General features: G+C 43.3%; 1 protein-coding gene across 3 annotated transcripts in view; it reads left to right on the top strand.

Annotated features, from left to right (window-relative positions):
* The window catches only part of NGLY1 (N-glycanase 1), a 44,219-nt gene that overhangs the window by 475 nt on the left and 32,882 nt on the right, over positions 1 to 10,862 (top strand). For all 3 annotated transcript variants that reach the window (XR_002095923.1, XM_019508772.1, XM_019508771.1), the window contains exons 2-3: positions 987 to 1,101; positions 3,323 to 3,562. Coding sequence is in view for 2 of the 3 variants with exons in the window: in XM_019508772.1 (XP_019364317.1) it covers positions 987 to 1,101; positions 3,323 to 3,562 (355 nt within the window). In the remaining variant the exon portion in view is untranslated. The remainder of the gene's footprint in view (positions 1 to 986; positions 1,102 to 3,322; positions 3,563 to 10,862) is intronic.

Genomic DNA, 10,862 nt, shown 5'->3' with positions numbered 1-10,862 from the left:
TTAGGGCAGCCTGTGCATTTTGTACACCACAGTCCCTTTGACTGGCTGCTTTCTTGGGGTAGGTGCTTCTTGTCACCTTGTTTTCATGTTTAACTCCCTGAATTGTTGTTAAAAAAAGAAAATCTAAAAAGGTCCAGTTCATCTCTTCCCTTTTGCCTCTTTGTTTGCTAACCTCAAAGAACAGCAGGCAAATGACTTCTACTGTCAAGTTTCTCACATCTGCCAAAAGGAATGAAAACGCGTGGAAGAGGTGATATCTTTTATTAGACCAACTAGATATTTGCAAACAAATCAGTGTATTTATTTGCAGGTTTTTGGGCATGCTCGCCCTTCGTCAGGCATAGGAGAGAGCAGAGATTATAAGTTTTCCTAGGTAGAAATGAAAATTCATATTTCAAAGGAGGGCTGAAGGCAAGGTAAAATCTCCTGTTTGGAATAGTTCGTTTTGTCCAGGTTAGGCACAGAGAGAGGCTGAGAGTCTTGTCCTTTTTCTTTTTTCCCCTTCTGCGTCTAACCTGGACACAAAATGAACTATTCCAAACAGGCAATTTTTACCTCGCCTTCAGCTCTCCTGTGAAATATATGACTTTTCATTTCTACCTAGGAAAACTTTTACAATCAATTCTGATTATGTGTAGTATGTGTTATGTAGGACACATGCTATGCATGCAGTGTTTGTATGTAAAGTTGGCCAGGCCTTGATCTTGATTTAAATTGACACAGATCTGAACTTCATAGATGTCAATTTTAAGTTGGTACTAAATGAGCATGCCACAGTTCCGGGTTGAAAGTTATACATAAAAATATATGAATTAATAGTGTAAGGGTAGATGTGTTGCACCACTTAAATAGGCCAAAGTTTCTTAAAATTACTCTCATCTTTAATAAGTGGAAGGTTACAGTGGAAGGGTTCCCCACTCTGGCTGGTGGCTTACTTTGTGTTAATGAAATTATAAAATCTCTCTCTCTCTCTCAAATCCTATCAGCCACCCAAATGAAGAAAAATATAGGTCAATTCGGATTGGAAATCCAGCATTTTCGACTAGATTGTTACCTGTCAGAGGAGCAGTTGAATGTTTGTTTGAAATGGGATTTGAAGAGGTGAGTGAATGCTAATGGTTTGCCTTCTGTTTCATTCAGTGTTTTGTAATTGCAGCAGTTTTCATTCACTGTATAATAAATGTGTGTTCTTCTGGTACCACTTTAGGTCCAGACTTTCTTTGTAGTTACAAGACCTTAGATTCCACTTTTTGGGTAGTTTAGGGAGCTCTTTTTTCACTTAATGTTTTCACTCTCTTATCCTTTCCACATATCTACTGCCCAATAGCAGATAAATGATGTCTGTTGTCCTTGTGTTGTTGAAAACTCTTGAGTGAAATCCTGGCCCTGTTGCCGTCAAAGAGCCAGTTTTTTGCCCACTGTCTGTTTAATATGGCCTCTCTCCCCATAGTGTCTGTTCCTCCCAGGTTCTTGCATTAGATATGGCTTTATTAATTTTTATGTTTAATAGTTGATGGAAAGGTCATCTGAAAAAACACACATTCTGTTTTTCATGTTGAATTTGCTTAGTTCTTCATCAGGCATATATTCAGCCCCTTCTCTTGTTCAGGTGCAACTATTCTGCTTCCTGTTGTCATGAGGCCCTCTCCCTCTTACCTTCCTCCAGAACAGTTGTACTGGCTGGCTATCTGGGGAAAAAGATCATGATTGCAGAAATAAAGTGGTCTTTCAGGTTGCTAGAGCTAATTCCGCAGGGAGGTTCAGGATGGCCTGCAGACTGGATGCAGCCATGGAGCCCCCTCGTCTGGACACCACAAGCCACCAAACCAGCACTGCACACAGGGCCTGGGATGCACACTGTATCTGGTTCCTGCTCTGGGATTTCCACCATATATGTGCCTGCCCCCTCCCTGCCTGGTCCAGAGTGGCCATTGTGGGTCCTGGGACCCACGGTGCACATTGCATCATTTCCAACCAGTCTGAGACACATGCTACACACAGGGGCACCTCACACCAGTCCAGGATGCACACTGTATGCAGCATCGTCCTGGACAGGGATGAGGGAATCCCCCATGTGCACTAGATCTAGCAGGAGATGGGGTGGGGAACAGGAGGGTCCATGGGCCCAATCTGGCCCCATGAACCACGCCAGATTTTAGCACCCCTGGTGTAGATAAATAAGCACCATTGTTAGGAGGGACTTGTGTTACAAAATAAACCACCTGTTTGTTTAGTACAGGTTGGAGTTTTGAGGTTATGCTGCTAGGAGTGAAAGCAGGTCACAGGTATCTCCTTCACAGCAATCTGAAATGTCTGGTTTATTTTTGCACTGTTTGTTAAACTGACTCTCTCTCAGGTGGGAGGGAATAATTCCTGAGTTACATTCGCAATTCCCACCCAAAAGTGAAGATGCTTCTTTTCCTGACTGTGCACTTTCCATGTAGTATCATATTAATTCATGTACTGCAGAATTTTCTTCCAAGTTTGGCAGTTTCCCTACCAGTCACTCCATTATGCAACTCCCATATTTACCCAAATCCAATTTGAATTGAAGGCAATCCCCCAATAACTTAAATCTAAACATGGAAAACTATACAATCATTATCATTTTCTATGTATAGAATATAATTATTGGGGGGTCATCTTAAACTCATCCCCTGTGGAGGGGAAAACAGTGGCAGGAGGTGAAGGGCCAGACCCTTGTGCTTTGCCTTCCCCACGCTGCTGCTTACCCTCTCTGTTCTGGCTTCAGGGCAGTCGGTAGCAGCCCCAGCCTGAGAGCCAGGTTGGGGCAGGAGTCCAACTGTAGCTGAAGATAGAAGGGGGTGGACAGAAGCAGGGGAAGGCACTGTAGTTTTTCCCCACTCCCCAAGCCGTACTCTGCAAGTGTCCCCCCTGCCTGCCATCCCCTGTACGGTCTTCCCTTGTTGGGAGTCCCATCCCACGGTGCATGAGCTGCCCAGCCCAGGACAGACAGTGGTTCAGTTTTGGCTTCAGCCTCAAGTTCAGGGCCAAAGTCAGAGCTGAGCTACCATTTGCCCTGCAAATGGTGATTGAGAGAAAAATACCTCATCTTGGATTTGAGTGAATACGAATATCACAAGACCTTATTTGGAGATGATGCCAACTTTAGTTACTCCTGGAACAACTAAATTAAAAATAAAACCATGTGGCCCTTGCCCTTCTTAGAACAAAAAGGAAACTGAAATAGGCTTTTAAAACTTCCATCTGCAGCAAGGCCAATGGAAAAGAGGTTAAACTCAATAGTGTAATTTGTATATATTAAATATATAATTAACTTTTCTAAGCTTTTGCATTTCAGGGAGAAACTCATCTCATTTTCCCTAAGGAAGCTTCAATTGAGCAACTGCGTAAAATCAGGGATTTAATTGCTGGGGAAAGAGAGAGCAGATTGAATGAGTCAAATCAAAACCAAAGATCAGGATCCTCTCAATCTATAACCAACACTCAGACTGCTCTTCAACCTTCGAGACCTGCTAACTCTACTCCAGGCCCTTCCAATAAGCAAGTAAAGACATCCATTGAACAGTCTGCTGAAAAGGTAAGCCGTCTTTTAAAAAACTCTTGTAATAACTGTGATGAAAAAGGAGTTACTGTGCAATTGGAACAATCTGAATGAGAGTTAAGGCAAAAACAAGAATGAAAATAGTTGGGACAGTCGATTTGGATTTCGATATTAACCTTCTAATCTTAATAAGGTTCCTGAATTCAGGTTTTAGTGAATATGAACTCTTTTTTGCAGGGCGGGGCATTCTTCAAGATGGGAGAATTTTTCTGAAGGAATGCAGAAATAGCCACAAATTGTTTTTCCAACTTAATATTTTGTTGTCAAAAACAGCCATGCTGAATGATTCAAAGAAAAATTTAACTTTAAAAAATGTTATGATAAAGTGGGAATTCTTAGTGTATTCATGACTGTTTCCCTTGCATTCATGGTCATAATTACCTTCTTGATTGTACGTTGTGACTTGCCAGAACATAAAACCATTTGCAAATTAATCAATTTAGTGATGGTTAAGGGTTTCACTTACATTCAGGCAGTGGCACAGGCAGGAAAAAATGCCCAAAGTCCTGATTTTAGTCTTCCTATTGAGCCTCTTGGCATTATATCCCTTTAATTACAAAAAGACCTAGACTATACAGCAAGCTGTTTTATTACTCAATAAAGAGCTGAGGAGGATGAAATGCAAAGAAATATAAAACCTTTTAAGTAGGCAAATACTTTTTTCTATTATTGCATAGTCCATGTAAAATCAATAGCCCACAGTGGATTGAGAGAGTGTTAGGCATTTATGGGATCAAAACTCTTTTTGGAGTAACTTTTATTTAGAAGTAAACAGAGTGGTAGAGTTTAAGATTTTGAGAGATAAAGATGATTTGAATTGTGATTCATTTTATACTGAAAAGTGCCTTCAGAAAATTGACTACTTCTTTCAGAGAACCTTTTGACTATATCTAATAAAGATGGTGAGACTTCAGATTTATCTGGTCTTCTGTGAACGTTTGCTTGTATCTGAAGCTCTGCAACAAAGTCCCTTGTCCCCAGTCCTCCCATGCTTTATGATCTGCAGTGTCCCTGAGAAACACAGCTATCAGTCTTTGCAGCTGGGATTTGATAGATTAATTGCTCTGAAAACTAGGGTCAAAGTATTAAAATTACATGGGAAGATAAAAAGGGTCCTTAGCAGAGGTCAGAGATGGTTACAGGAATCTGAACCATGGAGAAGACAGCAGCCTATAACCTTTGCATTATTCTCTTGTTCAGTGGTTGGAGATGCAGTAATTTGCAATCACCTCAAAACAGCAAATAAATGTATTGAGTGGGTGCTTAACTTTAACTTGAGGGGGAGAAGAGATGAAGAATCCTGGCAAGCTAGAGCTGAAGGAAATATTATTATAAGCCAATGCTACCAAGTTACCCATTTTCAATGGTACTACATTTTGCATTGTTTTAAATATTGAGTCCTGTGCCAAATACTAGGTTCACTGTAGTTGGGCTCTGTAATTTCCTCTAGAAAGTCAACAGGATTTGAGGATCTCTGTGCTGTTGGATTTTATTTAATTATATTTCTTGTTGTTTGTCTAACTTGTATCTGTTGTCTGAACTTCTGAGCATTTAACCTAAGTCTTCCCATAGCTAAAGACAAAATCATTACCTGTTACTGTTGTCTCAGTCTGTAAGAATGCTATATTTTTGAGGTTTCAGTGGCCTAGAATAGGAGCCAGCAACCCAGGGTTGCCTATGGAACCATTTGATCTGGACCACAGATACAAGGCTTCAGCAGCAGCATTTGCTCTCCCTGTGCTGCCACAGAAACAAGTGGTGGCAGCTGCTGAGTCTTAGCACCCACCTGTGTACCCTGACCTAAGCTAGGTTCCAGTCTGCAACCTGAAAAGGTTGCCAGCCACTACACTTGACTGATGCAGCTTTTCTGTTCAGCAAAGAAATTAATACCCTTGGAGTTAATACCTTTTGAGGATGGAATGCTCCTATGGCATTGATGTCCTGTAATTTTACCTTCAAGGAGAACTGATTTTTGTGAAAGAATTGTCCATCTGTCAAGACCTCCTTTTACCAGTCCCAAATATTTTGCTGTGGTGTCATTCCTAGTTTCATGCAAGATATCTGAACAGCTTGGACCTCTGCTGGAAAAAGACGGATGGTTCTTACTGAATGTGTTGAACTGATGTATAAAATGAAGAGATGCCCACATACTTGTGAAGCACAGCATCTTCTGATAGGCACACTAGCAAGGCATTCAATTCCAACTAAAAGTCAATGATTTGGTTCAACAACCCATGAATTATGAGAACCATGATGTACACAGTTAATGGTGCATGTCATTGTGTCAAGAGGAAACGGTATTGTTCTTGTCAATCCCAAATGAGCCATCCAGTCTGTAATACTTTATTACCTGTAATGTAGAGCTCTTGTAATATTTGCATTGTAAAGAAAATCTGACCTATTGCTAGCTGATTAAGATGCTCAGACTGTGACTTGCTATTACAACATATTTTGGAGAGAGAGGAATGCCAACATTATTTTAGTTTTTTGGGTTTTTTGGTCCTTTTTTTAAAAAAAGGAAGCATGAGAAATAATGAAAGCACCATCTTGTGATGTTCCTTTAGCAACTAAGAAGCACAAGCCACGTAGAACACTAAAATACCAAGGTGGCTTCAGAATCTCTTGAAAATTACATGTGCTACATGGTTTTAACACCTTTTTAAGTGCAAGCATCTGCAATCAGACGTGCTCAAGTTCATTATGCTGAGTTGCTGAAATATAGCTTGAGCTCTTCTGACTGCACGAGGCAAGGAATCCTCCATATCTCATGGAGATAAATATCTGCTCAAGGTATTACTTGTTAGTCTTGAATTTTGTTTGTTTTTATAGGTAATAGAACACTTCTCAAAAAATCAAAACTTCCCAGAAGCATGCTTTGAGAACTTTTTTACAAGCAGCCAGGGATTCCTTCAGTATGGCAAAGAGAAATAATAGCACTGCTAGGGACACCTCTAGGGTTCCAGTAGCTATTAACTCACTCAGCAGAAATAGGATATTTAGTGCCCCACATCCAAATAACATATTTAAATGCTCCTGTTTTCAATGCAGAACAAATCCATTTCAGCATTATGTCAAATCAGTTTAATTTTTTTGCCAAAAGTTTACAGCGTACTAAATCTGAATGAATGGTGCATTGCTTTGCTTGAGAAAAACCTAAATTCTATTCTTAGTGGAAACCTGGTCCTTCCTGTACCATCTGGGAAATATCCCTTCTAATTTACTTACTAGGATTTTGGAACAATCAAAGAAAACACTGCCATGTGCCCAGAACATGCTGTGACAACACTTTGGGAAGTTCTAGTGAGTAAATGCTGTATGAATATTCATACAGGCCAGACATGAGTAGTATGAATTGTAGCCTATTTACCTTATTAAAGAGTCTTAGTGCCTTGATTTTTTTGCCTTGCAGGTCCAGAAACAGGGGACATGGTGTAACTGTCCATTTCAGAATCTCTGAAATAATCTTTCTAGTAAAGAGCCTGTAGTGAAGAATTATTAAGGCAGATCTAGGAAAAAATAGGACTAGGATTATATCATTTTATGGATAGATATGAAATTAGATTCCAGCTGCACATAAAAGCTGAAAAGATCAACCCTTAAGTAGCCCATGTCAATGTGTAAATAGTTCCTAGAATGTAAGAGCTGTACTTTCTCTGGAATCAACAGGTTGGAAAGATGTTCACTTGCATGAGCATCCACAGCCACTGGCTGAGTGGGCACGAAACACTTGTTAGCTGATCATCATCTCTGAGTAGTCAGCTATCAGTGTGAGTACCTCACCGAACTATACAATGGCAGATCATCTAATGGAACAGCACTGATGACAGAACTGCCTCCATCTTTGTGGTGTGTAGATCCATTTTGCTTAATGTCTTTGTTCACTATTACATTGATGCTTGTAAACCAGGAGATGATCAGGTTGAATGCTTATGAGCAGGAGCCAACAGTGGAACTTTTAGATCAAAGAATAGCTATTGGGTGAAGGCCATCCGCAGATGTCCGCAGTACTACCTGCTTGGAAGCCCACTGGAACACACTGTGACCCTACTCCTTATTGAAAGGGGAGCCTGCTTCAAACCATTCTTCTTTCCTACAGAGCCACAAAAGAAATAAGCAGAGAGAGTGCTTGTACACATGACAGGGGTTTAATCCCCAAGGTTTCATTTTATGCCCCTAAATTGAAACAGTGGGTTTTTAACTGAAACCCAGTATCTCAATTTTTCCATCACATTACAGCAAGAAGCCTGATACTTTTTTATTTGTTTTTGGGGGAGGGGTGGGGTTGGGTTTTTTTGTCAGAGCCGTAGCCTGCTTACGGCTGGGGGGCAAGCTGCTGATGGGCAGAATTGGCAAAGGACCCGATCCTTTTTTGCCAACTTCTTCCATGGCCAGGGGGCAAGCTGCTGGCAAGCCAAGCAGCCCCTGAGCTGCATGGGGCCCTGGTCCTTCTCTCCACTGTGGTGGCACCCCTCAGGACCACCTAGGTGAGCTACTAGCAGGCAGGTGCTGCCCTAGGTCGGAGGCAGCACCTGGCAGATCCATCTGTTCCCTGAGCCAGCCAGGGCTTCCAGTGCACTGTGCACTGTCCCCGCTACCTGGGACTGTCCAGGAATGGTCTAGCTTGCTTCTGGGGCAGCATGGGGAGGTGACAGGAGGGCAGCTGGGTGTGCTGGAGGCCAGAGAAAGCAGCAGGGATGGTGTAAGGGGCTCTGGAAGACCGCCAAGCCTGCACTTCCCCAAGCCTGCCCAGGCTTCCAGCGCCCCATGCACCATCCCTGCTGCCTTCGACTGCCAGCACACTCAGTGGCCCTCCTGCCACCTCCCTGCACTGCCCCAGGGCCAGGCAAGCCAGCCTGTTTGTGGACAGTCCCAGGGAGTGGAAAGATGGTGGGGACAGTGCACAGGGCACTGGAAGCCCCAGTGGCCTCAGGGAACAGTTGGATCCAGCCAGGTGCTGCCTCTGAGGTGGGGCAGCACCAGCCTGCTAGCAGCCCACCTGGGTGGCACCGGGGGGCATTGCTGCTGCAGAGGGAAGGACCTGGGCTCCCTGAAGCGCAGGGACTACTTGGCCTGCTGGCAGCTCTCCCCCTGGCCACAGATGGTCTCCATAGGAGAGAGGGAAGATGGTCTCCACAGGCATCATAGCACTTTGCAACACTGCAAAGTAAACTATACCCAGATGTAGTTCAGTTTTCAATGATGCAAAATCATTTAAACCCCACAAAACTGGCACAAATATAATGTGTGATGCCATTAAGCCACACAAATTACATTTTTGTTATGTGTACATTGTGACAACCATCACATGTACAAGTGCCCAGAGAAAGCAATAGATATACAGTAGTGCCACAGTGAATGAGGGGAACCTCCAAATAAAGATTCCATAGATGTTGAGCCTTAGCGCAGAAGACCTTATTTTAGTATATAATTAATCTTCTAAATATATCTGTCTCCAAAATGTATTTATTTTTGTTCAATATTAATATGTACATTGTAAATTGAATTTATTATGGGTGGTTGCCATCTTATATTTTTTTTTGTGGCCATGAGAGGGGGGAGAGAGGGGGACTGTAAATGTCCTGCAACAAGGTTGCTGCTTGGCAAGCAAAGCTAATGTGGATAAAGTAATATGGCCATTTTTAGGCAAGTCGGCTCAGCATTGATCCTTTTCTGTGGAGAACAAGGAATAAAATACCATGTCTTGTGGATGGATTCTAGCCTCTGCCACCCGGCCCTAGGCCTTTTTGTATCCTTCTTACCAAAAAGCCAAAACAGGCTATTGAAAAAACTCTACGGCCATGTGCACATGACCAGGGACATGCATTTGCACCAAAAATAGTAGCAGTGCAACTTTGTGCCAGAGTGAACACCCTTGCCCATGCACTTTGCAGTGAGACACATTATCCTGCTCCACGTGCTGTGGGGGAGCGGGAGGGGGCTGGCTAGGGCACAGGATGCTTCAGTGTGGGGCTAGCTGGCAGGCATCTCCCACGCTGAGGCACTCTGTGCCCCAGCCAGCCAGGGAGTGAAGATGGGGGAGCAGGCAACCCAGGGCTTCCTCTTTCCCCATCTCTGCATGCTGCAGAGCCCCTGCAGTGAGGCACCCTGTGTCCCAGCCAGCCACTCACCTGCAGGCTGAGGAACAATGTGCCTCAGCATGGGGGCTCCACGTGCCTCAGTTAATGGCCTGCTCCCCCATCTTGAGGCACACTGCACTCTAGTGATCCATTGATCCTGCCACCTAGGCACCCTGAGCTGCTTATGTCCTGGTGCATGCCAATTCAGCATGATTTACACCACTTTTTCTTCTGGGTTTTTTGTTTGTTTGTTTGGGTTTTTTGCTACCAGGAAACCCTGTAGCAAATTTTGCCCCAGCGCTGCATGCCACACATGGGTTAACATGCAACACATGCAGTTTGTGGCACTGCAAAGCACCACAAAAACCACACGTGCCTGCACATCTGGCCTAGGAGTTTATTGAGCTCAGTGCCCTTGCTCTAAAATTTACATACAGCAGAGTGGTAAAACAGAATGGTGGGAGTATCTCTGTGTTCAATATTTAGCATGAATCCTCCTCTATCAGTTAATGGTCATGAACAAGCCGTAGGTCCCCAAAACTTAAGAGTATTCTGTAAACTGTAGAACAAGCAGCCTTTTTCTACCACCAGCCGCTACTTGTGACCCAGCCCCCACTGCAAGCCACACCCCTCCAGCCCACAGCAATCAGCAAATCCTGCAGAGGAATTAGCTAGGAGAAGGCAGGCATTAGGACCCCAAGGATGCTACTCCTGGTGCAGCAGAAAATATAATGAATGCGGCAGGTGATAGGACTCCTCCATTTCTGTGGCTGGAGCCAGCTTCTGATTTCCTTAGTTGCTTTGGGCTAGATCCATTAAATTAATGGGCTAGATCTAACCTGCAGGCTATAGGTTGTCGACTCCTACCAAGGGGCTTGGTAGCCAGGTCAGAGTCCCCAGCAGGAATGAGCTAAGTTATGATGCTCCTAACAGTCTGGTTTACTTTAGGTGTAAGGGAAAAAATGGATCTTTATTTTAAATTCTCTCTCAGGAAGATAAAAGTATGCAAGACCTGTCCGTTAGGACTATAAAGGACCACGGCCAGCAAACTCTTTGTACTTCAGCTATAGGGCTACCTGGCCTTACTGTAGACTGCACCTGCTTTTAGAGCTGTTACTAGCGCCTGTGTGGTATCATACACATCCTTAGAAATGCAAGTCTGATGATTCATAGATTCATAGATTCATAGATTAAGGGTC

The sequence above is a fragment of the Gavialis gangeticus genome, unplaced genomic scaffold, assembly GCF_001723915.1.
Source record: "Gavialis gangeticus isolate Ggan-Ray unplaced genomic scaffold, GavGan_comp1, whole genome shotgun sequence".
NCBI classification, from domain to species: domain Eukaryota; kingdom Metazoa; phylum Chordata; order Crocodylia; family Gavialidae; genus Gavialis; species Gavialis gangeticus.
The sequence above is the reverse complement of the archived record's forward strand: the minus strand, read 5'-3'. Positions and strand labels throughout refer to the sequence as shown.